The sequence below is a fragment of the Molothrus aeneus genome, chromosome 25, assembly GCF_037042795.1.
Source record: "Molothrus aeneus isolate 106 chromosome 25, BPBGC_Maene_1.0, whole genome shotgun sequence".
Lineage (NCBI taxonomy): Eukaryota > Metazoa > Chordata > Aves > Passeriformes > Icteridae > Molothrus > Molothrus aeneus.
Genome location: NC_089670.1, coordinates 1,760,789 through 1,786,902, shown reverse-complemented (window position 1 = coordinate 1,786,902; position 26,114 = coordinate 1,760,789). Strand labels below are relative to the sequence as shown.

Below are 26,114 nucleotides of genomic sequence, written 5' to 3'. Positions count from 1 at the left end.
TGGGGATGGAGGAGGGACGGAGGGGAGGATGGCAGGGGCAGGCGCTCACACAGAGCCTCGGCCACGCGAGGGCTCGCTCGGCTCTGCCCCACCAGATGCCACCGAGTGTCCCTGCCCGGCTCCCCCTGCTCCCGGGTCATGCAAGGGCTGGAGATCACCCTGACCTGGCTGTGCACGGAACAGCCCCTCCAAAGCCTGGCTGGTCCTTTCACACCACTTGCTCCTACCTTGGCCAAAACACATCGCTCATCTCTTTGTGTGCACCGGGACACGGCTGGGCTGCCACATCCCCCATTCCTGCGCCTGCATCCTCAATATCTGCTCCAACGCCCAGAGCTCTCTGCTCCTCTGCAGCCTGAGCCAGTTCAGAATGCAGCCAGGACAGCTCCTGGGCTCTCAGCCCCTCAGGACATGCCAAGGTGCCACCGTGAGCTCGGTGATCTCCATCTCTCATCCACCTGGAGCAGAGCTCTGCGGGATGGGGCAGTGCAGCTTTGGGCAGGAGGGAGGAGAGAGCCCGGCTGTGCACAAAGGGTGCTGGCACCTGGCTGGGCACAGCCCCTGCTCCTCACCTGGCATGGGAACGGCCAAGGTGAGCCCAACAGGTCTGTCTGGAGGAGAGGAGAGGAGAGGAGAGGAGAGGAGAGGAGAGGAGAGGAGAGGAGAGGAGAGGAGAGGAGAGGAGAGGAGAGGAGAGGAGAGGAGGCAAGGCAACAGTGGGTTTCCCTCTCCATGATTTCCTGTTGCCACCCAGGTGAGGTCACCTCACCACACAGTCTTGTCATGAGCTGCTCCAGTTCTCACAAGAGTGACTGCTAAAACTGGGAGGGGGGAAAGATTAAAGAAAGAAAATGGAAGTTCTTGTCAATCAAAGGAAGTGTTGTTTCAGGCACTGGTGGTGTCCTCTGTGGGGTTGTGTCAATGGAGGAAAACCAAAGTACCAGAGTTGTGCTGTCAATTTTCAGTGACTGGAAATCCAAACAAGTCCTATATGCTGGGAAAATGACTCCAGTTTCCCCTGGATGAGGCACACGTTGGCCCTGCATGTTCTGTGGCACGACAGGAGCGCTGTGCTGCCTGCTGCAGGCTCACAGCCCCCTGCCCCAGCACGTCCCCTCACCACTGCTGCAGGTGCAGGTCCATGCTGGTGTTCAGGTTGAGGTCAGCCACATCCAGGAAGTCGATGTTGAAGATGCTGGGGCCCGCGGGGGTGAGCGAGCTGAAGCCGCTGGCCGAGCTGGGGGGGGTCAGGTCCAGCCACTCCATAGTTTCCCACGGAGACTCAGTGAAACTCATTTGTAGAGCAGAGCCTTCGGCAGGGGAAGGGGACAGCTGGGTGTCCATGGGCGACAGGGGAGTCTGTAAAATCTCCTGGGAGTTGAGCAGTTCGTCGGCAGCCTTGCCAGAGAAGCCCTCGATCATGCCCTCGAAGGGGGGCTCCTCTGCCCCCAGCTTCAGCAGGGCCATCTCGCTGACCCTGCCCAGGGGGCTGTTGAGCAGCACCTCCAGGTGGGCGTCGCTGCTGCCCGGGCAGTGCTCGAAGGGCAGCGGGGCCGGGGGCACCGGCTCGAAGGGGGCAGAGCCCTTGGGGACAGGGCCACCCGAGCTCCCCGCGGACACCATGATCTGAGGCACCTTCTGCAGGCAGGAACGATCCTCCTTGGCATTGGCTGGGATTTCTGTCAACAAAGGAGAGGCATTTGAGGTGCCCTGGCAGTGCCCATCACCACAGCTGACCTCCTGGGCATCCCTCTGGAGACCTGCTCGATCCCACTGGCACTGCTTGCCCACCCTCCCTCACACATTCCCGCTTTCTGACCTTATCCCCCGGGTTTGGACACAGTCCCTAGGGCACAAGCACTGGCAGCTGTCCCCAAGGGGCTGGGGAAGGGCACAGGCAGCACCTTGCACAGGGGAGGGCAGCAGCAGTGCTCTGTATGGGAGATGGCACTGGCAGCCCTGGGGATGAGGGGGCACTGGGGGCTCTGTGTGGGCAGGGGGCTGGCAGTGCTGTGCACAGAGCTCCTGTCCTGCTGTCCCTTCTCTCTGCACAGGTGACAGCCGAGCCCAGACCACCCCATGGGGTTGGCACACGCAGGAGCAGGGTCCAGGAGGGCCAATGTGCTTTTGGATCCAATCTCAGTGGCTGCTGGCACAGGGAGGGCAGGGGAAAGCTGTACTCGACTCAGGCAGCTCTGCTGGGGTGCACTGAGCCCCACAGACTGATGCTGGCTGGAGGGGGAGCCCCAGAGGGGAAGAGGGAAGCAGAGCATACCTCCACTCTCAATCAGCACATCCAGGAGCTCATCCATCTGCTGACTTCGTGTCATCTGCTGCAGCAAACGACAAAGAGGAGAGTAGAGGCCATTAGGAGGAGAGTCCCTCCAGCCACAAGCCAGGTAGATGCTCTAGACCCCAGAAAGGATGGCTCTAGACCCCACAAATGGCTTCCTCCCACACAGAAGAGAGGCCACACCACCACGGGGCTGGCAGCAGCACTCAGGGCACTGCAGGGATGTGGCACAATGATCCAGGGAGCAGAGCACCTTCCCTGCTGCCAACCCTCTGCTCTGTGGCCACCACAGCCTGCCCTGTCCCAGGGCCCTCAGGACACAACATTTTGGCCCCAGAATCTCACGCTGGCACGTGCCTGCCTGCCCTCCCTGCTGCCTGCACTGCCCAGTCTCCCTCCTCTCCCTGACCAGAACCTGCAAATCTCCTGCACGCTGGCACAAACCCATTTTCACCCTGCCAACAGCATCACTCCACTTTCCCAAAGGCACCAGCAGTCCCAGCACTGAGGCTGCTCCCAGATTGATGGGAACGAAGGTGTTCCTGGGTGTTCCTGGGTGTTCCTGGGTGATGGCCAGTCCTCCCTGCAGGAACAGCACTAACCCTTCAGGAAAGCCCATTCCTCATGGAAACAGCTCCTGCCCAGAGACCAGAAGGGGCTGGGACTGCTGCACCTGAGTCCCACTGACTGCAAACAGACAGCAGGGGCAGCCCTAGGCCTGGAGAAAACAAAAACCATGCAGTTACCTGCTTCACTGCATCCTCATAGGGTGGAGGCTGCTTTACCTCTGACAGGGCTGGGCTTGACTTACAAAAACTTGGGGATGAAATAGAAAACTTTTGGCCTGACTGCACAGCCATCTGCATGGGGAGATACAGGGAAATGGAGTCAGTGCATGGCAGGAGCCCTGGCTCTCATCCTGCTGAGGTTGGTGAGGGAAAATGACAATTTTATGGGTCAAACCAACCACAAATGCCTGGCTTTGAGCAGGATAGAGGCAGGTAAACCAGCTCCCTGAGCTAGCTCTGAGAGCCAGGGCCAGGCTGGCCCCTTGTCACTGCCAGCCACGGTGGCACAGGACAGCCTGGTGTCCTGGGGACATGCAGGACAAAGGGAAGGCAGAGATGCTGCTGGTGGTCAGCTGTGCTTGGCCAGTGATGAGGTGTGGGATTCACATTCTCTGAGCCTGAGAAAAGCCGAGAACAGAATGATCAAAACGCTCTCAGCAGAATCCAATTACCAATTCCCTCCAGGTAAGCAAATCTTCCACAATGCATTCCCCTTGTGAACAACACAGGTGCAGCAAATGAGAGAAGAATTGTTTTGATCGTTCTTTTCTCTGCTTCTCTCAGGTTCAGAGAATGTGAATCCCACATGAGGCACCTCCCCAGCCCCTCCCCATCACCTCCTGACTGGGGGCATCTCACAGAGCTCAGGCCAGGGAAGGTCACTCAGAAGAGGGAAATCTCTGCCTGCATGTCTTTGCCACCTTTTTGCCAGGCTCTCCTTCAGGATGGATGGCATTTGAAGCACAGTGCCTGTCAGCTGCTGTCCCCATCACCTCCAGGCCCTTGTGTGTCCTTCCCTGCTGCCTGGCCATGGCCTTGTCCCACAAACACCAGCCCCAGGGGATTGTCCCTCCAGGGGGGTTGGATGCAGGGCAGCAGTGGGGTCACTCTGCCTGGCCATGCACATCCTGGCCACCTTTCTGTGGAGGGGAGCTGGAAGGAACACTGCCCCTGGCTCATGGGAAACAGCACTGCAGTGCTGGGCACAAAGGAAGAGCTCTTGCTCAAGAAGGACCCTCACCCCCAGGAGTCCCTTGCAGGCAGCAGGGACTGGATATCCATCCAGGATGGGTGGTGGTGGAGTTGGGATGAGCTGCAGGACACAATGGGACCATCCCCGTGCCCTTGGGCAGTGAGGGAGCAGCTGGGGGTGCCCCTGTGGTGTCACTGCTCCCTCCTGAGCCTCACTGACCACTGTCCATCTGTCCAGAGCAGCCCTGCTGCCTCTCTGGGATATCAGCCCTGTGTCCCAGTGCCCCCAGAGCTCTGCTGCAGTGCCCAGTGCCAGGCTCACCCCCTGCATCCCCTGCTCTGCCCCCACTCACCCAAACCAGTGCTGCCATCACCCTCCCCACCCCTGCACAGCCCCAGTGCCCTCCCTGCCCATTCCACTGGCAGCTCTGTCTGTGCTCCTCCTCACCCTGAACTGCTGCCCTTTCCCACCTCACAGCTGCCCATGGCACCTACCTTGCCATGCTCCTGAGCCCCACTTTGTGCCACTGTGCAGGGCTGCACCCCAGTGCCTGCTCAGGGCCGCTGTGGCTGGGCTGTCCCACACACCCAGCCTGCCCTGCCACACCCCTGGGAGCACACCTAGCACTGCATGGCACAGGTGCTGCTGCTGCCTGGGCAGCCCTGGGACAGCACTGGGGTTGTGATCAGAGCCTTGTGCTGTTTGTGCTAGCAGCGTTTCCCCCTCCCCAGGTACTTGTACCTGTCCAGGGGGCTGAGTGAGCAGTGGTGGCTGCTGAGGACAGCTCTGTGCTGGCCTGGTGGGGAGGCACAAGCTCTCTCTGACTGCAGACCTCAGCTGCCAGCCCTGTTCCAGCTTCCTGAGAAAAGGCTTCCCCAGGGGAGCTGCTCTCCTCCAGCTCAGTGGTGAAAATCCCTCACATGCTGCTGGGAGCCACAATGGCTTGGCAAGCTCCTGGGAAGCCCTGCAGCCCTGCAGTGGGGTCTCCCAGGGGTGTAGGAACTGTGCCAGGGCTCTCCCAGGAGCTGAGGGATCCACGCTGGTGCCTCCCTGCTGTGTATAGAGCTGTGCCAGGCCTCCATGGGGCACGGCTGTGCCAGGACTCCCCCAAGGGCAGAGGAAGCTGTGCCAGGACTCCCCCTGAGGGGAGAGGCAGCTGGGTTTGGGCTCTTTTAGGGTAGAAGAAGCTGTGCCAGTGCTCCCCCAGGGAAGTGGGAGCTTGCCAGGACTCCTCCAGGGGCAGAGAGAGCTGTGCCAGAGCTCCCCAGGGCAGAGGGAGCTGTGCCAGGGCTCCATAGGGCAGAGGATGCTCTGCCAGGACTCTCCCAGGACATGGGCAGCTTTGCCAGTGCTCACCCAGGGACAGAGAGAGCAGTGCTGGGGTGCCCTGGGGAGGAGGGGAGCAGTGCCAGGGCTTCCCCAGGGCTCCATGGGGCACGAGAGCTGTGTTGTCACCCCTCCAGGACAACTGGCTGCGGTGGCAGGGCTCCCCAGAAGAAACCCTGCACAGGACCCTGCAGTGCTGTCAGCCTCCATCCCACTGCCCATCTGGGACACTTTCTGCCCTTGCAGAAGGTATCGGCAAGGCCTCCCCCGTGTGGTGCGAGCGGAGGCGTGCGGGCTGGGCTGGCACTCACCGGGGCCGTGCGGAGGCAGCTGCCGCCCGGGGGGGACCCGCTGCGGCCCTCGGGGGACAGCGGCAGCAGGTAGTGGCTGTTGGGGGACGGTGGCAGGCTGATGTGCTGGGGGCTCTTGGCAGCCCCCAGGGGAGAGTGCTGCGGGGAGCACTGCGGGCTCAGGAATGTCGAGGAGGTGACGGTGCTCTGCCCTGCGGGCTCCAAGCAGTGGCTGTTCACGATGTGGGGCACCTGCGGCACTCCACAGTTACTCAGCTTATCCGAGCTGCCCGCCTGGCCTTTCAGGGCCATTTGTTTGGATGCAAATGGACAGCTGGACACGGTGTTTTCCTGCTTGATGGGGACACCAAAGAAATGTTGAGCAGGCTGCTGCTTCTCCTCAAGGCCGTTGCTTCTCTTCCGCTTCTGGAGCTGCATCCTCAGCTCTTCCACCTGCCTCTGCTCCTGCTGCAGCTTCCACGTCAGTTCATTGATCACCTTCTGCTTCTCCACCAGCATCTTGTCCTTCTCCGTGTCTATCCCTTCCAGTTCCAGCTGGATGCTCCCTCCGTTCATGCTGCTCATGAGGCTTTCCTCAGCGCTGCCCTGCACTGGTGATGGCTGGAGGCCAAACTGTGGAGAAGCCATGGGCCCATCGTTGAAGGTGTCGGGCAGGGAGCCGCTCACCGAGAGGTCGGAGGAGGCGGGCGAGATGGGCGGGGTGGAGCTGGTGCTGCCAAAGTGGTAGAAACCATTGGATAACATGCTGGTGGAGGACTGGGACTGGTAGCTGGGCAGGGTGCTTGTTGGGGTGACGGGGAAGGTGACGGTGGTGATCTCACTGAAGCTGGGCACCGTGCTGCTGCTGCACTCCTGGAAGGGCCGCAGCCGCTCCATCAGCGCCGTCTTGGTGCCCGACACGGGCAGGCCGCGGATCCGGAGCTGCTGCCTCAGCTCCGACACCTGCAAGGGAAATCACTCATGGTCAGTCTTTGTAGGGATGTGTCCCCTTGTTGACAGAGGGACCAAATTATCCTTTGGCTCCTTAAAAAGCCAAAGGAAATTATCTTTTGGCTCCTTAAAAAGTCTTGGTGCCCGACACGGGCAGGCCGCGGATCCGGAGCTGCTGCCTCAGCTCCGACACCTGGAAGGGAAATCACTCATGGTCAGTCTCTGTAGGGATGTTCGCCCCTTGTTGACAGAGGGACCAAATTATCCTTTGGCTCCTTAAAAAGGGAAAAAGCCCAGAAGCTTCTCTCCTCAATTTGGTAAAAAGACACCTCATAGGAGCTTTGAGACTTCACCTCAAACCTAGGGCTAACCAACTGGACAGAGGCAAAAGGTCCTGCCTAAGCAATTCACTAGAAAAAGAAGAGAAAAACATGAAATAATTGCTTTTGTGCAGTGTTTTAACAGGAGCAAGAACCTCTTGGTTCTTGAGAAAAAACCAAGCTAGGGGCTTGCTCCTGCTAAAACCAAGCTAGGGGCTTGCTCCTCTTTAGCTTTAGCAGGAGCAAGCCCCTAGCTTGGTTTTTCTCTGTAAGAACTTTGTTGTTTTGCCTTTTATTAAAACTTTTCCTGTTTCCAACACTACCTCAGAAGCCATGCTGCTAATTTTATGCCATTTGGGGTAGTTGAGCTATCTCTGGTGTGATGAATTCCTCTGAGAGCTCATAAGACCTGGCTCAAAGAGAAAACCCATCAAGTCTCAGTGGCAGATCAGCCCTTTAGAAACCCAGTGCTTCTAACAAGGAGTCTCAGATCACAGCTTCCAGCTTTAACCTCTGACCTCCCAGGTGCTCCCTGTCTCACCTGCAGTCACCACAGTCATCATGCACAGGCCTGACCACTGCCCAGCCTTTCCTAACAGCAAAACCTTCCTCCTTCCTCTGAGAACTGTGACTCCTCCATGAACCAGCATGAACCAGTAGTTAGGGAAGCAACTCAGGATTCCCTTCCTAGCAGTGGATTTCTCCATGAGCAGAGGGCTCTAGACCAGACCAGGAGCCATCTGACAGCTCAGAGACTGAGCCACATGCTCTGTGCTCAGGCACATGATTCAGTCACCTGAGCTAGGGCAAACTCAGCTGTTTCTACCTCAGGGCTGCCCCCAGGTCTCTGCTCCTAGAAGGATTTGGCCTTCCCAGTGACTGAGGGTCCATTAGCAAAGAATAAAAGAACAGCTGATATGAGGCATTCTCCCCTACACCCTTTCTTGCCTACATGAGAGGGGTTCAAAACAGTGCATGGAGCAGGAGGTACCTGGTCATGCAGAGCTGAGCTGGCCTGGCTGAGGAGCTGAGTCACTGAGGGGGGGACATGCTGCTCTACTGGCCCCTGGCTGGTCTGTCAGAGCACCCACAGAGTCAAACCCACACAGGGATGGAGCCAGGAGCTGCAGGAGCAGCAGCTCAGATCATCCTTCAGCCTGACCTGCAGCCTCCCCAGGCTGCACCTTTGGTTTGCTGATGCACAGGCTGGAGCAGTGCACCCCTCACCACCTGCAGAGCAGCCAGCCCTGGTGTTCAGAGCCTCCCCAGTGACCAAGCCCTGCCCCAGGGTGCTGTGCTGCTCTCCTGGGGGGCTCAGAGCAGGGGGGTCAGGTGTGCTGATCTCTAACACGGCCCCTCCCAGCCTGTGGCACTCCCCTGACCCACTCGGAGGCAGCACTGCACACCCAGGCTGTGACATTCTGCTCCTGCAGTGACAAAGTTTGCACTCACTTTGAGATCATCCAGGTTGGAGGGCAGAGGGCCTGGCTTGATAGATGAGACACAAGACTGGCCTGAAAAGGTGGTTTTCACTGGAGAAAGAGGGGTGTTGTTGCCAGAAGTTGATGAAGGATTTGAGCTTTTGACCATTTGCTCATTTGATTGCCTGAAATAACAAAGGAGATTTGGGGTAATTTGTCTGTTCCCCCAGGGTCTTTGTGCCCAGCATCCCATCCCTCTGCTCCCCTGGGTCTGCTGTCTCCTATGTGAGACTTCAGGATGGCTAAGGAAAACCAGGCTGGCCTGTAGGGGATGGCTGGTGTCCCACCACAGGTGCCCCAACCAGTATGCAAAGCCAGAGTGCCTTGGAAGGAGTCTGTGCTGCTCCCAAACTTTTCTGTTTCAGTGGTGTGCCTCTATCCCCTTGCTCTGGCACAAATGGATACAGAGGGGAAAGCCTGGAGAGAAACAGGACCAAGTCCTACTGCTGGCACAGTGCCACTCACTTCAGCTGTCCTTGGTGCATCCCAGGGTAGCTGAAGTGCTGCTGCTGCTGCTGCTGCTGCTGGCTGAGGATCTGGAGCTGCAGGAAGAGCTGCTGTTGCTGGAGCAGTCTGGCATATGCAGAATCCATGGGTGGAGGGGACTTTTCTGCTTTCTGGTCTGGAGGGATGTACTGGTGGTACTTGAGCTTCTTCACTTTGGGCTTGGTGTCCTTGGGCTTTTTGTGACGGTTCTTGCTGTCACTGGATGATTTGGACTGTTGGAAGGAAGGAAAGGAACTAGGGGTGAGAAGAGCTTCTGTCATCCCCATGGGACCCCAGGGACCAGGGACAGAACAAAGGCAGCTCCTGCTGGCACCCAGCTCCAAGACCTGCTGAGCCTGGATGTGGGGCACTCCCTTGGCACTGTGTCCCATCTCAGCTGGGCTGGAGAGCACATGAGATGCAGAATGACCCTCCCTGCCTGGGAGGTGCCCCAGTGTGGCCTGGTATCTCGTCCTGCTTCAGCCCCAGGGGATGTTTTCAGCGCAGGACTCAAGCAATTCCCTCTAGCAAGGTGTAATATTGTATCTTGTACCATCACGCAATTATTTAAATTAGTTTTCGACACAAGGTTGTCTGAATTATTCAAAGCCTTTAAGGCCAGAGCCCAGAGCTCCCACACGTTTGTGGCACAGCACGTGGGTGCTCCAGGCTTGTTTGCCCCGGGCTGGTTCCTCTCCTGGGCAGCTGGAGGCAGCGGCATTACCTTCACGGCAGAGGGCAGTGGGAGCGTGGGGCTCTCCTGCCCCGCGGGCTGCTTGGGGCTGTCGCACTGGCTGCCCTGCCCCGGGGCAGCGTCCGGAGCGTGCCCATCGGCACTGGGGGGACGATCCTGCAAGGGAGAGGTGACAGGGGCTGTGGGGCCGGAGCCAGGGCTGTCCAGCCTGGATTCGGGCTCCTGGTGCCCCGTTTTCTCACCCCGTGTTGTCCCAAATCTCCACAGATGGCTCAGTGCATCCCAGCCCCGTCATGTCTATCCCAGCCACACCCTCAGGCTATCCCAGTCCTTTCCCAGTCCTCTGCCTCCACACTCCTTCTTGGTTTTCCAGCCCTCCCAATTTCACCTGAGCCCTGTATCCTTGCCCACAGCCCCTCAGTATCCTCCAGACCAGCCCACTCTTCCCAGCTGACCCGTGGATGGCCAAAATCCTTTTGGTCCTCCCCCATCCCAGTCTGCCCCAGTTCCTCCCTTTCCTCCCCGTCCATCCCAGCCCCTCCAGTCTGCCTCAATCCATTCCAGCTCCCCCATTACCCCCCAGTCCCCCGTTCTCCCAGCCTCCACATTCCCTCAATTTCCTCCCAGTCCCCCCGTTTCCCCAGCCTCTACATTCCCCCAGTTTCCCCCAGTTCCCCCCAGTTCCCCCCAGTCCCTCTCTCCACCGCAGCCCGGCGTTCCCCGGGGCTGCAATGCCCCCGCCGGCCGGCAGTGGGCGCGCCGGCCCCGCGCAGCGCCGTCCCCCCACGGTCCCAGATACACAGAACGACACAGAATGTCACAGAATGTCACAGAATGTCACAGAATCACAGAATTAACACAGCTGGAAAAGACCTTTGACATCATCGATCCCAACCTGTGACCTAACACCACCTTGTCAACCAAATCATGGCACTGAGTGCCACATCCAGGCTCTTAAACACCTCCAGGGATGGTGACTCCACCGCCTCCCTGGGCAGCCCATTCCAATGCCCAACCACTCTTTCAGTGAAAAATTTCTTCCTAATGTCCAATTTGAAGCTCCCCTGGTGCAGCTGAAGGCTGTGTCCTCTTGTCCTGTCCCTGTTCCCTGGGAGAAGAGCCCAACCGCCCCTGGCTGCACCCTCCTGTCAGGGAGCTGTAGGGAGTGATGAGTCTCCCCTGAACCTCCTCTTCTTCAGGCTAAACAACCCCAGCTCCCTCAGCCGCTCCCACAGGACTTGTGTTGCAGACCCCTCACCATCCTTGTTGCCTCTTCTGGACGCGCTCCAGCATCCCCACATCCTTCCTAAATTGAGGGATCCAGGACGGGACACAGCACTCAAGGTGCAGCCTCATCAGTGCTGAGCACAGAGCAGGAATCACCTCCCCGGCCCGGGACCCCGCGTGTCGCTCCCCTGTGCCTTCCCCTGTGTGTGCCATCCCCTGTGCCACCCCCTGTGCCACACGGGTCTGTCCCCCCGCATGTCCCCCGGCCCCAGGAGGGCTCTCCCTACCTGAGGAGCCCCGGCAGGGCCGGCGGGGGGCGGCTCCGGGGCCTTGGAGCCGGGGGGCGGCTCGGCGGGGCCCGGGGAGCCGCGGCTGCGGGGCCGCTCCGGGGACAGCCCGTCGTTGCTGCTGTCCTCCTCGAAGGCGAAGGCGTCGCTCTGCCGGGGAAAGCCGCCCTGGGAGCCTGCGGGGGCAGAGGGGCCACGGTCAGAGCCTGCGGGGAGCGACGGGGCACGGGGTGAGCCTGTGGGGAGCTGGGCCGCGCCCGCCGCACCCTCCCCGGCCCTGCGTGAGGGCACACGGGGGGCTCGGGCACCTCCGGGGGTGCCCCGCGGCTGGGGGAGAGCAGGGGGACCCGAGCCAGGGACAGAGCACTCGGGACAGGGAGAGAGGCGGGGATGGAGGAGCCAGGATCATGGCCCTTGTTCCTTGGACAGGGAGAGAGGCGGGGATGGAGGAGCCAGGATCATGGCCCTTGTTCCTTGGACAGGGAGAGAGGCGGGGATGGAGGAGCCAGGATCATGGCCCTTGTTCCTTGGACAGGGAGAGAGGCGGGGATGGAGGAGCCAGGATCATGGCCCTTGTTCCTTGGACAGGGAGAGAGGAGGGGATGGAGGAGCTGGGACCATGGACTGTGTCCTGTGGGAGAGAGGAGGGGATGGAGGAGCTGGGACCATGGCCCTTGTTCCTTGGGACAGGAGAGAGGAGGGGATGGAGGGGCCCATTCCACCAGCACAGCAGGGCTGGTGCAGACAGGTGGGGCTGGTGCAGGAGGGGCTCTGCCATCCCACCCCTCCACTGGGCTGGGATGGGAGAAGGGGCACCATTCACCCTCCCTGAGCTGAGCACCCCAGCTGAACACCCACACCACGCAGGGACTCTGTCCTCAGCAGAAGGAGTGAGGTTGAAATCAGCTCGGAACGTGATCCATCTGCTCACAGCACAAGAGCCAACAAAAGTGGATGTGGCTGCAGGTGCACAGAGGCTCCCACATCCTGTGTCTGTGCACAGGTTTCACCCACAGGACACAGTTCCAAACACTTCTGCTGCCTGCCCGACAGCCCCAGGCTGCCCTGCCTGCACAGCTCCTGCACTGTTATCTGCTAGTCAGATGGGCAAGGGCTCTTGACCCCGAGGTTTGATGATAAATAAAGTGCTGAGAAAAAAAGGTCTCATGTGAGCCTCGGGAGAGCTGCAGGTGGGGGTAGAGGAAGGAGCAGCGTGGCCACACTCGTAATCTCCTCGTGCTCATGTCTGGCATTTGTCAGGCAGCTTGGCACGCTGATAGTGAGGTGACAAATGGGGAAATAGGAAGGGCCTGGGGACAAGCTTCCACCTGTCCCTGCTGCTGCTCAAGCAATGTGCACCTTCTCAACGACACGCACCTCCTGCTCTGACCCCTGCCCCTATCTGAGAGATAAGGGTTATCTGCACTCCCTGTGGCTGCTGGTGCCAGGGTGGGCGAGGACAGAGCCCTTGCTCCCTGCCTGAGCTGCTGCCCAGACATGGGCTGGGGAAATGAGATCAGCTGTGTTCAACTTGCTGTCCCTGGAAAGAGGGTCTGTGTCCTCTCCATCAGAGGCAGCACCCAAACAGGTCCCTGAGGAGCTGCAGCATTGCCTGGGCCACCTGGGCTGCATGGGAGCTGCAGGCCACCATGGACATCCCCTCTTGGGACAAATTACTCCAAGCAAGGGGGACTTGTGGAGCTGCAGGGCTCCTGCTGCGCTGGCAGGGGAGCGTGTGTTGGGAAGTGGTGTCAAAGCTGGGAGCACAAGGGACCTTCAGGACACAGCATGACAGGAATGTGCTGCATCCTGCTGCTTGATACCACAGGGCTGTGCCAATGGGGAATGCTTCCCTTATCTGCCCTGCTCTCACCCAGCCCTGCCTGAGCGTATTGTTTCTCAGTCCCGTGTCCCTGCTGTAATCTCAGGCAGGATGGTGTTTGCTCCAGGCTGTTTCTAATGCACTGGGTATTGTCCTCTGGAGCGCATTGGACAAAGTGATGACAAGGACCTGGTAAAAAAAGTTCCTTGTATCACTGCTCAGCTATGCAGGGCACTGGAGGCCTCCTGTCACTGGGACGTTTGGGCTTTCGGTTGGGGTCTGGCACTTTCTGCTCACCCTGCCGGAGGTGATTAGAGGAACACGTCAGCTGAACTTTCCACTGTATAAACAGTTGAGATTCCAAGGTTAAAGTAAAATGATTTTAAACCCTGTCATCTTTCTGGTATTGCAAAAACAAAAGGCTTAACGTTCAGAAGTGCCAGTACTCATCTCCGCTATGTGTTCAGCCCTTTGCCCCAAACTGTGAGTACCACAAGGGGCCTCTGACTCCCAAAAGGAGCTTGAGGATCCTTCAACTTGGGCCTTTCTTCTGCAGAGACCTGAGGGATGGTTTCTGCACCACCTTCTACTCATGGCACCCTATGGTACCAAGCAACTTCATGCTGGACCCTCATGAGCTGCATGTTTGACCCTAAATGGGATGGAACTGGCTTACAAGGACACGTTTTTCCCCAGCAATGTGATAGAACAGCATTGTGAAAGGGAGAAATTTAAAACGGAACAAATAATTTTTAAGCCAGACTTTTTAACAATTTGGTCCCGTAAATCTCTGTTTACCACCAGCTCCTGACAAGGCAGCTGGAGAGATGCTGTATTCAAGACTCAAGCTCATTTCTCCAGTCTCCAAACCTCAGCTCCAGGGGATAAAGTCATGCTCACACTGCCTCAAATGTTTATAAAGGGGGAGATTTTTTTGAACCTTTTTTTTTTCCACTGTACTCTCCTTTACTGAGTGGCTGGGGAGATTTTACTTGAACTCTCCTTAAAAATTCCTCTTCAGGCAGAGTCCTGGAACATTTCACCTTCAAATAGGAGAGCTGCAACATGCTGGGAATGGAGCAGCTCCAGGGCCAGGCTGGAGAAGCTGCTGTACATACACAGCCTGCATTTCACAGCCCCAAACCAAGAGCAGGAATAGTTGTGGGGCAGGACAGAGCAGTATCTGAGCCTGGAGTATTTCATGTCATTTAATATGGTTTCTGAGATGAAATAAAAATCAAAGTGCTTCCTGTTTCAACTCTCATTTTTGGCATCTCTTCTGTCACTCCAAAACCCTTTCTTCCCCAAAACCCTGCCATTGTCCCCAGCCTGTTCTGAGCTCCAGAACAGACACTTCAAATGGGATTATGCCAATGGAAATGATCCCATTAATTGAGGAATTGTGAGCAACAGAACAAGAGCAACAGAACAGAGCAGCTCTCAGTGCCTCATTGGAGACCTGAGTGCCAGTTTGGACATGTGGACACAGCCCCAGACTTCAAAAATAAGAGTTGCTGCCCTGTCACTGCAGGACCCTGCTGGCTTTCCTGCTCCTTTCTCTGCTTTTGGATCTCCCTGTCCTGGCACTGAGCCCTGGTGAAATTTGAGTCACCTTTCTGCTCTGTGTTGGCTCCCACAGCAGCTTCCCTGCAGCAGCGTGGGGGAAGTAATTGTGGATGATTCTTCCTCCCTCCTCTGGTGGGAGGAGGTGATGGAAGAAAACCAAGGTTAGGAATAAGAGAATTGCTGGGTCTGGCTGGTAGGAGTGTGCCCTGTTTATATTCTCCAGCAATTTAGCACCCCAAGGATGCTCCACACCCCAGGGATGCAGCATCCTGCTCTGCTGGGTCCTGCATACCACCAGCACCAGTGGTAAAAAATAAAAGAGAACCCTCAGCCTTCCTGAACTGGGGCCACTCCACCCCCATTTATTGGGATGTGAGAGCTTGGCAGGGCACGAGTGGGAGAATCTCACCACCAACCCCTGTGCACTCAGGTTCTCTCCCATGCTGAAGGGAGGAGTGTCCTCTCTCCAACAGCATCACTTCTGTGCTCAGAGCCTTGGGGAGGGAAGGGGTGTAAGAAGGGAAGTTCTTTCTGGGGGAATGTGGCTGAGAACAGGTGCGTGTTTGTGTCACTGCTCTAAGATGAGAGCTCTGTGCTCATAGGCTGTGCTGGACTGGGATGGTTACTCTGAAAATAATTAAATTGAAGCAATAAAAGCAGCTCTTACATCCAGGCTGGTCCCTTCCTGCAGTCACTGTTGCAGCCCCTGCCCCACTCCATGCACACACTCATCACTCACATGCACTGTCAGTACCTTTTATGGCCTCTTTCACAGCTGAGTCCACAGGAATAATATTCTTCTCCACCAGCTCCAAAGGACCCGGCCTGAGCGCGATCTTCTCATTGAGGTCATCTGCCAACCGGGCTCTTTTCAGCTTCATTTGGGTGGACTGGATGGACCCCTCTGCAGCTGAGTCTGAAAGGCCAAACAGAGGCATCAGCACCAGGGGCTGCTGTGGGCACAGCACTCAGGATTCCCTTCCTAGCAGTAGATTTCTCATGAGCAGGGGGCTTTGGCACAGAGCAGGAGCCAGCTGACCATGTGGTGCCCTTCAGCACAGCCCCTGGGGCTGTGCTACCTGAGCGTGGCTCAGCACAGCAGGATCTGCTCTGCCACACCGGGTGGGGCTGATCTGGGACATCTCTGAGCCTCAGGCCCAGCTTCTCCATTCCCAAACAAGAGCCTCTCTCTACCATCCTGGGCTTGCAAACCCAGCCTACAGCTGGACCATCCTCTGCAAGGCCCAGGAGTGACCTGTGATGGAAACTTCATCAGCAAGGTGCCACCAACAAGGGCCAAAGGGCTCTCCAGCTCCTCCCTGCCAGGAGCACACTGGCCCCTTTTGGGCTAGTGCAGATGGGAAACAGCTGGAGAATAGAACCACTGGCAGTGCTTGATGCCTGGAGTAAATGCTTGCAGGAATTAAAAATGTTGAGTCTTGGGCTGTGGACTTTTGGAGGTGACATAATTACAGTGCTCCAGGCCTTCAGGGAAAAATGAGCTGGGGAGGAGCAGATCAGAGGCAGGGAGATCTGGAAGCTGCAGCCCCACCAAAGCCAGCTGAGAAAACCCCAGTTGTTAAAGGGTGACAGAAGAATATCATCTTAAACAGAAAGACTTCCTGAACAAAGCTATCTGGCTCCTCTCTTGGACCAGGCATGAGTAGTGAGGGAGTGGGATCCTAAACCAGATAATTTCTAAACCCTGGAGGGTCTAAAGTAAGGGCAGCTGCATGTAGCTTCTTCTTTCTTCAAAGCCTGGACACTCTGGAACAGATACTGTAGGGAACATGAGCTACAGGGCTTGACACCATGGAAATTCCCTACAGGAGGTCAAGAGAGCTGCTCTAGGGCCATTCAGTGAACACAAATGAGCTCCTCGAGGTGAACTGTAACAGAAGGGAGGCCTGTAAAGCACCTGGATGATGCAAACTGTGTCACCTGGCCAGTTCCAGTCACCTCTGGCTCCAGTTGTGAACAAAATGGATTTGTAAGTCAAATCCACGAAATGGCTATGCCAAGACAGAGCTCTGAACTGCAGAGCAGGATGGACAGAGGTGTGAGCAGAGGCTGCAGGTAAGGGGGTGTGGGGCAGCACGTGCATCTTGCTGCGTGCACAGCCAGGCACTCTCTGCTCTCTGCAGTCTCTGTCCCTCTGTCCCTGTCCATGCCCAGGGACTGCAGCTGCCTCCATGTCTGGTAACAGCCCCCCCCCAGCTCCATTATTTAACCTAAGGGAATCACACCCTTCATTTCTTCAACAAGCAATGGTGCTAGCTTATTTTTGGGATGGAAACCCCGGGGAAAAGCAAGGGAGCAACACTGATCCAGCACAGGACCCAGGCTCAGCCCTCCTGCCTGCCAGAGGGAAGAGGAAATACAGATTGCATCCATGCTGAGAGCAGAGGGCAGCATTCACAGCTGCCAGAGAGTGATCTGCTGCTTCCAGGCAAGTGACAGGACTCAAGGAGGGAGGGAGGCTGCACATCCTCTCTGTCTCTAAGGATCTTGTTATCTCTGGAGATAACGAGGGACACTGTGGTGTTCTGCTGTCTATGATGGGATCCAGCCCTGCCAGCCCTCTGCCTGAGAGGGAACAGCAGGATGAGAGAGGAGAGGAGAGGAGAGAGCTGCTGTGGCTCACAGACTGATAGCAGGGCTTTTCATACTGCCCTGCCTGGGTCACTGACTGCATGGGCTGTCACACAGAATATCCAGAATTACAGCAGCACAAAAGATGGTCAGCCTTGGGAAGGTGCTACAATGATCTGCTATAGGAATTTCAGTGCCCTGGACAACAAATTCCCTTGGTTTACTCTTCATGATCAGATATTGGCACTAGTGTGTAACAGAATTATCTCTCACAGCTGTTCCTTAGAGCATCTTACACTGCCAGAGATGGGAGAAAGACTGGGTGGCCTTGGGACTGTGCCTGTCAGGGAATAAAAGTGTGTCCTGCTTCCTTACACCAGCTCTGGACATAATTTCATACAACGTGTCCCATTTGAGCCTGCCTCCCATGGGCAGCTGGAACAAAGTAATGGCAATGAGATTCCTGAAGGAGCACAAGAAGGGCAGGAAGAACACAAGTCCCAGGGCAGGAGACACAGGGAGCATGTGGGAGGAGCTCTTACCTTGCAGAATGTGCATATTGATCAGGTCTGAGCGCTCAGGCCTGCTTCTGATCTTGTGCTTGAGATAATCTTCAGTCTGCAGAACACAAATGCAAAGTTACCTGCCTGGAGCAGCACTAAAGTACTGAGAGCCCCTGCCCCTGTGCCATCCCATGATTCTTTTGGATTTATTACAAGCTGGGTTGAGCGAGCTCCTAAATGACATTTCTCATCCCTGAAATACTGGCTTGTTCTTGGGCAGAAGTTCTTCAGAGAGGGAACAACGTGCATGAAGCTGCTGAGTGTTCACTGCACCCACTCTGTGCCCTTTGCCATCACCACTGAGCTTCTGATGCCTGAAGTGTCCTGAGAACATAGGAAGGGTGACACTCTTCCCTGGGAGCGGTGGGCCTGCCCACCATGTCACCTCTGAGATGCTCAGAATGCCCTGGCAGCAGTGGCTTCTGTGGGAGGCCCAGCACTCTGGGGTGAGACATCAGGCAGAACAAGCAATGAACTCACTCAGACTCTGAACCCAGGTCAGCCAGAGGCTTAACCTTCCTGCAGCCTTGCAGCCCCTGTGCTCCGTGGTTCCCCACCCAAGCTGTGATGTGGGGTTGGGAAAATCTGCTTTGCAGTCACTGCAGCTGGGCTGGTGCTGGACACGGTCCTGGAGCCTTGAGCCAGCTCCCTCATGGATTTGGGAACAGAGAGGCACACAGAGCTACAGGAACACCATCCACAAAGGCCAAGAAAGTCAGCCTTGAGGGCAGATGACATCAAGAATACAAATATAATCTTATCCCCTGGTGAAGAAAAGCTACAGCTCAACTTAGACAAGCTCTTAGCTAAGCTGAGCTGCAAGAAGAAATAGCACAAAAATTGTACATAGTTGAAAGAGACTAAAATCTTAAGGATAAATATAAAAGAATAATATAAAAGCAGCTGGAGCAAAACTGCAAATCCACAGTACAAAATGTACAGGATCGTAAGAAAAAGATCTTATAAGGAATTTTGCAGCCATGATCAGGCAATGGAAAGTGCTGTCTGGGTTCCATAAACAGGAGAAATAATTCTCAGCATACTGCTGAGATGGCTACAGGATTTAATGCCTTTTAAAATCCATCCTCACTAAAAAGACAAATGGCTCTTTATCAAACAGGTGGCTCAGCCAAGAACCTTCAGCAAGAAAAGAGAAGAAACCCCACTTGTCAGGTTGGAGAACAGGTTAGAGGGTACTCAGAGGAGCTACATGTTCCCAAACAATTTGGAGACACACAAGGCTGGAGAAATAGCAGCTATCTATGGTTCTCCAGGAAACTGGGCAAAGGAGAGTAATTGCTGGCTTTAAAGGAGATGGGAAGAAGAAACCAGGAAATTATAAAGCAGACAGCAAGATATTGGACCAAGCAATCAAACAATCTATATAAATGAATTTTGAAGATAGCATGGAGGTGAGCAACAGCCAGGATGGATTTATCATGAACAAATCACATCACACCAACCAAAATTCCTTCTATGGAGAAATGACAGTTTTCTGGTACAGGAATAAACAATGAATATCATGCAGCTTGACTCAAAGCATGTTTTGACATTATCTCCCATGGCTTTCTCACATGCAAGCCAGAGAAATTTGGTCTGGATAAGACTAATATAAAAAAGGAGCATAGCTTTGGATCACCAGAGGAATTGGAAATGGCTCAGAGTCTAAACAAGAATAAATCAAATCCTGTTACAAAGCAATTTTTCCTGCTAGTCAATATATTAGTTAATGCCTTGAATGATGGAGGATATACTCCCTCATTCTGAATCATTCAAGGCTAACTGATTACACTGCACCAGGGTTTGGCACAGCTGATGATCTGAAATTCATGTGCTACAGATTCAAGGAGGACATTTGGGAAGGGCTGTGGTCAGGTCACAGTTAGCCACAGCTAAACCAGCAGATTGGGCACTGCAGTGGATGAAGATTTAATGCACCAGAGATGCTCCTGCAGTGGTCACTGGACAGGGCCTTGGGCAGAAATCAGTCACTCCATGCACTGGAAAAGTATAGAAGGCTCTGGAGAATCCAGTGGTCAGCAGATGGCCCACAACCTCAGACCCACAGCACAGGGTGTCAGCTCAGCCCTGTTCTGTGCCCTGCAGCTGAAAGGGCCCATGGAAGGGCCTGGGCAGCAGCCACAGACATCACCCCTGAGTCAGAGATGAGATCAGTGAGGGGGCTGAGGGGAGGGGAGGGGGTCAGCCCAGAGCTGAGAGGGCTATTGGGGCACAGGATGCAAAGCAGCTTTTAAAAGTGCTGCAGGAAAAAAGAAACCCAGCTCTGAATACACACAGCAGTGTGCTCAAACCTCAGCAGAACAGCTTGGGCTGGGAACCAGGGATCAAAGGCTCACTGCACAGCTCAGAGAGCACCAGAGCAGCTCACTGGCAGTGGGTGTCTGTCAGTGCTCATTAGTCAGGACCTTGTCACTCTCTGCAGCTCCCTGAAAGGTGCCTGTGCTCAGCTGGGGCTGGGCTCTTTCTCCAGCAGCACTGACAGAGCCAGAGCACACAGCCTCAAGCTGCACCAAGGGAAATACAGGTTGGATATTAGGAAAAAGTGTTTTACAGAAAGGGTGATAAAGTTCTGGAATGGCTGCCCGGGGAGGTGGTGGAGTCCCCATCCCTGGGTGTGTTTAACAAAGCCTGGATGTGGCACTGGGGGCCAGGGTTGAGTTGAGGTGTTGGGGATGGGTTGGACTCGATGGTCTTGAAGGTCTCTCCCAACCCAGTGATTCTGGGGTTCTGTGAATTCTGTGAATTCTGTGAATTCTGTGACCTGCCCAGTGGGGCTGTTCTGCTCTGGGGCAGCCACCCTGCAGCCTCTCTGTGCTGAGCCAGACAGCCCCAGGAAAGCCGGCCTGCTCTCTGTCCTCCACCCCAGGAATCTATTACAGGACATCAAAGTCTGCTGTGCTGGCCTGCTGCCAGCCTCTAACATAGCCAGTGACATGTTTAAACAAATAATAGACATTTTATTTACTAAAGTCTTTACAAAGCCTTACCCTTCCCCCGTATTTTTCACAGCTTCTTTCCACCAACACAATCCTGTGCTTGGACCATGTGGGTTTGCCTGGTTCCTGTGCCAGGTCAGAGCAAGCTGGTGTCTGCACCTGAGTGCATTTAAACTCACATCATGCATTTCCAACTAATCCTTAGATCAGGTCCTGACTTGGGCTCAGCTCCAGCTGCTGTCCCACAGCTGTGTTCCTGCTGTGACCCCAGTTCCTTTGGACCCTGGCTGTTAATGAGCTGCATGCATTTGTGTCTCTGGGGTGCAAATGATGAACCCTTCAGATGTGAGCTTTTTTAACATCAGCTGAAGCAGAGGAGCTCTCACAACACATGAACAGTTATCTGCTTTCTGTTTGCACAACACCAGCTGAACAACAAATGTCTTGGAGTGACTGTCTGGAAACAGCTGCTGATCTTCCCTTTCCCAGGTCTAAGCAGGGCAGCTTTGCAAGGGAATAATGTTTATTATGGGCTGTGCTCAGTGTCTTCATTAGCACTTTCTAAACATGCCCGTGGTTTGGGATGGACTAGACCATCCTTCCCCTTTCCCCAGGCAACTAGCCAGTGAAAGCTTTTGAAGAGAAAGACAAAGAGACACAAATGTATACTTTAACTGTAAAATATATGACACTTCAAGGATACTTTGGATTGCTTGAAATTTTTTAAGCATACTAATCTTTCAGAGTCATGCTGTATTTCTTATGCTCGCCATTTATTACCACAGGAGACTTGGGGCAAGTGATTTGGAGTGTGTTTAAGTTCAGAAGAGCACTTCCCTGTGTTTCACAATCATTCTTCCTTGCAAAGGTCCTTTCCTATGTGACTGCAAGCACATTTTGCAGATTAATGGAACAAATTCTTGTGTTCAAGCAAAACCTGCATGATTAATGGCTTCCCTTTCTGGGCTCATCCCTCTAGCTTGAGCAAGGCTGCATTGCTGGTGATTGGAAAACCAATGTGATTTCCCAAAAAGTGATCGGATCACAGAGTTTCAAAGTTTTCTGGAAATGGCTACTGCCTTGGATGTTATGTCCTAATGGCCAAGCTGCACTGCAGAGCTGAAAGCCAGAGCTCCTGCCTGGTGACAAGTGTGAGCTCCCTGGGGACAGGCTGAGGTGGCCCTGCCTTGCCCTGCTCACTGTCTGACCCTGTTCCCTGCTCTGAGCTGGCTGCCAGGGGTGCAGAGCAGCCAGCGCAGGAGGAGCAGGCTGTGGATGTGACCTGGGGGGAAGCAGCAGCTGCACTGGTTGGACATTTACTGCAAGGACTGACGAAGCCATGCTGAACCCTGCCCTGCTGAACCCTTTTGTAAAACCCCACAGCTCAGCACACAGATGCCCCATTTGCCCTTTTTTAAAACCATCCCTGCTCAGAGAAGGGGATTTGTGAGCCTGGCAGCATTTCTGGAAGCAGAGCAGGTTCCCTGCCCTCATCCATGGCCACTGGGCCAGCGTGGAGGGTGCCAGAGGAGGGGACAGTGGTGCAAGGTGCTTTCAAACCCCGTGACTCATGCAAAGCAAGCCCCTGTGTGTGTTCCCTCTTTGGGAACTTCCCTCTGCAGGAGTTACCTTGGCTCTCTCCAGACTTTTTCGCTGTTCATGGAATGCAGATGGGCTTTTCAGTGCTGCAACAGGAAAGAAAGAGGAGCAGTCAGCACAGGAGCGGAAGCAAGCAGCTACCAGGATATTCAGCAACAGCATTTTAATGAGTGCCATAAAAATAGCAACACAAACTAGCTGTTCTCTTTATTGTGCTGACTAAAAATAACTCAGGAAAGCTCTGGGAAATCCCATGCTCTCAGCCAGTCCGTGGCAAGAGAGCAGGGGGGATGGAGAGCATGGGGAGAGCAGGAGGCACGTGGGCAGGGAGGGGTGCAGGCTTTGAAACACAGTGCTCTGTGAGACACGGCAGAGAGCAGAGAAATCCTTTCCCTGTCATGTTCCCTGCAGGTGCTGGGAGGCACCACAGCTCCAGAAGACAGATCTGGGAAGAGCAAACACCTGTGAAGGATCTCAGCTGAAAGAAAACCTGCAGGAGAATTAACACCTGCCTCAGCTCCTGAGGTCTGTGGTGCAGCCTCCAGTGAGGAACTGCTCCTTTATCCCTCTTCTGTCACTGACCATGGCTGACATTTGTCCTGTCCCCTGCTCAGAAGCAGCTGTGTCACCTGGGACCTCCCATGGCAAGCAGCAGAACATGTCCTCAGCATCTCCTGACTTCAAGGAGGATTTACCCAGTGGTGCTCCCAAAAATAATCCCTGGTTGCTCTGGCACCAGTGAACACCAGTCCCATGGAGCAGCCTGCACTGCAGTCATGGAGAATCTTGCACATTTCCCTTTGCTACTGTGGTGGAGTAGAAACTGAGGCAGAATTTGCATGGTGAAGGGGTTAAAACTTCTCACATCCTACAAAAATTCTTTTCTGTCTGTGTAAGCAGACAAAACTAACTGTTCCCATTGGGACAAGGAAGGGGAAGGTGTCCTGACCCACAGAAACAGTCTGCTGCAACTCTTTGTCTGGCAACAGAAATTCTCTTTCCATCTTCTGAATGGGATCCAATAAAGACAGAAATTATTTTCATGCAGGCCTTGTTATCCTCCATCAGTCTAGGGGAGGATGAAAAGAAGATTAGGGAGAAACAGGAAAGCTTTGGGGGCCCTCTGAATTGACTTTGGGTAGTCAACACCCAGGCAACCCCTGGAAAATCATCCAGGGAATGACAGAAAACCACAGAAGGCACATTCCTGCTCCTGCCATTTGGAAAGCAGACAGACAGACAGACAGACAGACAAAGTGGTGTTGCTGTGCCACGCTCCAGTGAGCAGCCACCAGCCGTGGTGACAGCTGGTTTAATCAGAAGCAAAATTCAACAGTGCACATGAGAAAATGGAGTTAGCAAGAGAGATGAGTTCCCCAGCCCTGCTGATGTGAGGTTCTGATGCTGGCAGCGTGCTACAGGCACTGACCAAGAGCTGGGCTATTCCAGGGGAAAGTGATGCAGAGTTTAGTAATTTACCAAGGTTTTTGGAGGAATTATGGGGGTGCTGCAGCTTGTATCAGTCTGCAGAACAAACAAAGACATTGCTAGCAATGCCAGGTGAGAGAACTTGTCAGGGGATGATATTTCAGCATGAAATGGGTGAGGGCTGGGGGCACCAGGGCAGAGGTGCTGTGTGTGGTGTTGATCACCTGGGGAAAGCTGTTTCAAGGCTTCAGTGAGGGTGAGGGGGTGGCTGTGTACAGCAGCAGGGCCTTCAAGCACAGGTATTTCTGCAGTCCATCACAGCCAGGGGGACTCACCTGCTGGTCCTCAGAACCAACATGGCATGGGAAGATATGGTTAACAAGGACTTGTTTTTCCTAAGGAATGTCTGCACATGCCCAAGCTGTGGGGAAACTGGCTGGGGCTCCCATGTATGAAATGCTAACATCTGACACTTCCTCTTGATGTCAAATTCAGCAGTTAAATTCTGCCTGTTTGTTTTTATAATGGCATAAGTGCCTTTTCTTCTATTACTTTCAGTGAGTGAACCGTGCTCAAGTTTCCCAAAATGGTCTTCTTGGACAGAAACCAGACTGCAAAATGTCAGCCTAGAAGTTGGGAGTGCAAAGAAGCTGTAAGTAAGAGGAAAATACCCTTCAGTTGCCATCAAATAGATTTGGCTGAGCACTCTGCAATGTGTCAGGTTGGAGGCGTGGGGTGCCACGTGTGACAGCACAGCCTTGCAGAGCAGCCCCAGGTGTACAAAGCTCTCAGGGGGCACTGCTGCCCCATGTTCTTGCATTGCTCTAACAAATATCACAGCATTTTGTCTAAAGCTTCAGCTCCTGGAGTCTTGTGATCAAAGCCCCTGCCCTTTTGTGGCAGGCAGCATAAAATCTGAATGCTTAAAGAAAGAAGCAGGTGAAAAATGGAGAGTATGCATTTATCAGTCTTAAAATCATTGACATGGTTTTTGTCATCCTGCTCAAGTTTTCCTGATGCTTGGTGCTGACCAGAATGTCCTGAGAAGGTGTCTGTGGTTCAGCACAATCCTCCAGGAGGGACAGGGGAGGGACAGGGTGCAGCAAGCAGTGCCAGGGCCATGCTCTTAGAGAGGTGGTGTTCTGCTGCTTAGGCAGGAGCTCCATCACAGTCTGCAGGGGCAACCAGAAGAGACAGAAGTGACTCAGCCTCTGGGAAATGGTGATCTCAGCAGTGAACCCAAGGGGTCCTTGATGAGACAGAAAGGAGAATCCTCTACCTGGGTCCCAGGTAAGCACAGATTTGCACATGGAGCCTGAGCTAGGTCAGGATGGAGTGTTCCACTGAGCAGGGCTGAGCTCCCAACATCCTTTCTCCAGTGGTGCTACAGCTTTCATGATGCACCTGCAGGTGCAGAAGGGGATGGTGTTCATTCTCTGACTTTTTGGGCTCTGACTTTCTGGTGCAGAATGGTTTCATGATAATGCTGTCCTGGAGTTTTTCCTTCAGCTGGAATACCAGGTGAGGAGGGCTGGGTGGGGGCAGAGGGGGAACACATCTGTCACTCTGCAGCAAGCAGCCCCCATGGCCTCAGGTGTGCAGTGACAGCTCTGCCCTGTGGGCTCCTGCCTGGGCACACATCTGGGGATGTCCCACTCCTCCAGGGGTTGATGTGGGCACTGGGGCCAAGGCAGTGCCCAGAGCCGCCTGGAATGAGCCCCTCATCCTCTCCCTTGTCCTGTCACAGAGGTTCCTGGGCTTTACAGGAGCACAGGAGATTCTCTGCCCTTGCCTTGTGAACAGCTTTGTGACTCCTCTGCTGGAGCTGGATTTGCTGGTCCTGCCAAGTGACCTCTGGGATGGGGAGCTCTGCAGCTGAAATTTTGGATGGTGTAAGGCAAGCATCTCTCCTGACTCCAGCCTGAGCAGAGCCATTACAGTCTATGTGATAAATGCACAGCACCAGGGATCACCACATCTCTGCAGCCTCTGGAAGCTCTGAGCTGCAGGTCTGAGCAGGCAGCTGGTGCCACACCGTGCCCCAGCAGTGCCCAGGAGGAGCACAGCCCTGTGAGCCAGGATGAAGAAGAGATACTCACGTGGCATGATGCCTTGGTCTGCCAGCTGCTCACGGGTCCTTCTCTGCTGGAGCCGGAGCTGTAGAACTGAGAGAGAGAGAGACAGAGTCAGGGACGGGGGCAGGATTGCACAGGGACAAAGTGTGTGGGGTTTGTGTGTGGCACATGGGTCTGGCACTGATCCCTGCCGCTGCTGGACCAGCCTTGGGAACAATTCAGCTCATCCCATCACCCTGGGAACCACGCCTGTACTTGGAGTTAGTCAGATTCTACACCTTTGGTTTGCAGATTTGTCTTCAAGGAAACACAAAGCTCAGTTCCCTGCTGTCCTGCTGGAAGCTCAGTACAGCCTGCCAGGACTACAGACACCTCAGTCACAGCATACACACACTT

The 26,114-nt window shown here is 54.9% G+C and overlaps 1 protein-coding gene across 1 annotated transcript; it reads right to left on the bottom strand.

Moving 5' to 3' along the window:
• Positions 1-673: 673 nt before the first annotated feature.
• Positions 674-25,808, bottom strand: MYOCD (myocardin). The gene is made up of 13 exons (XM_066565655.1): positions 25,743-25,808; positions 22,246-22,301; positions 17,639-17,714; positions 15,259-15,420; positions 11,117-11,292; positions 9,633-9,758; positions 9,256-9,258; positions 8,888-9,141; positions 8,394-8,547; positions 5,692-6,633; positions 3,040-3,153; positions 2,276-2,333; positions 674-1,679 (listed from the first exon to the last, which is right to left on the bottom strand). The coding sequence occupies exons 1-13, from the start codon at positions 25,747-25,749 to the stop codon at positions 1,117-1,119; spliced, it is 2,691 nt and encodes an 896-aa protein (XP_066421752.1). The 5' UTR covers positions 25,750-25,808; the 3' UTR covers positions 674-1,116.
• Between the last annotated feature and the right edge of the window lie 306 nt (positions 25,809-26,114).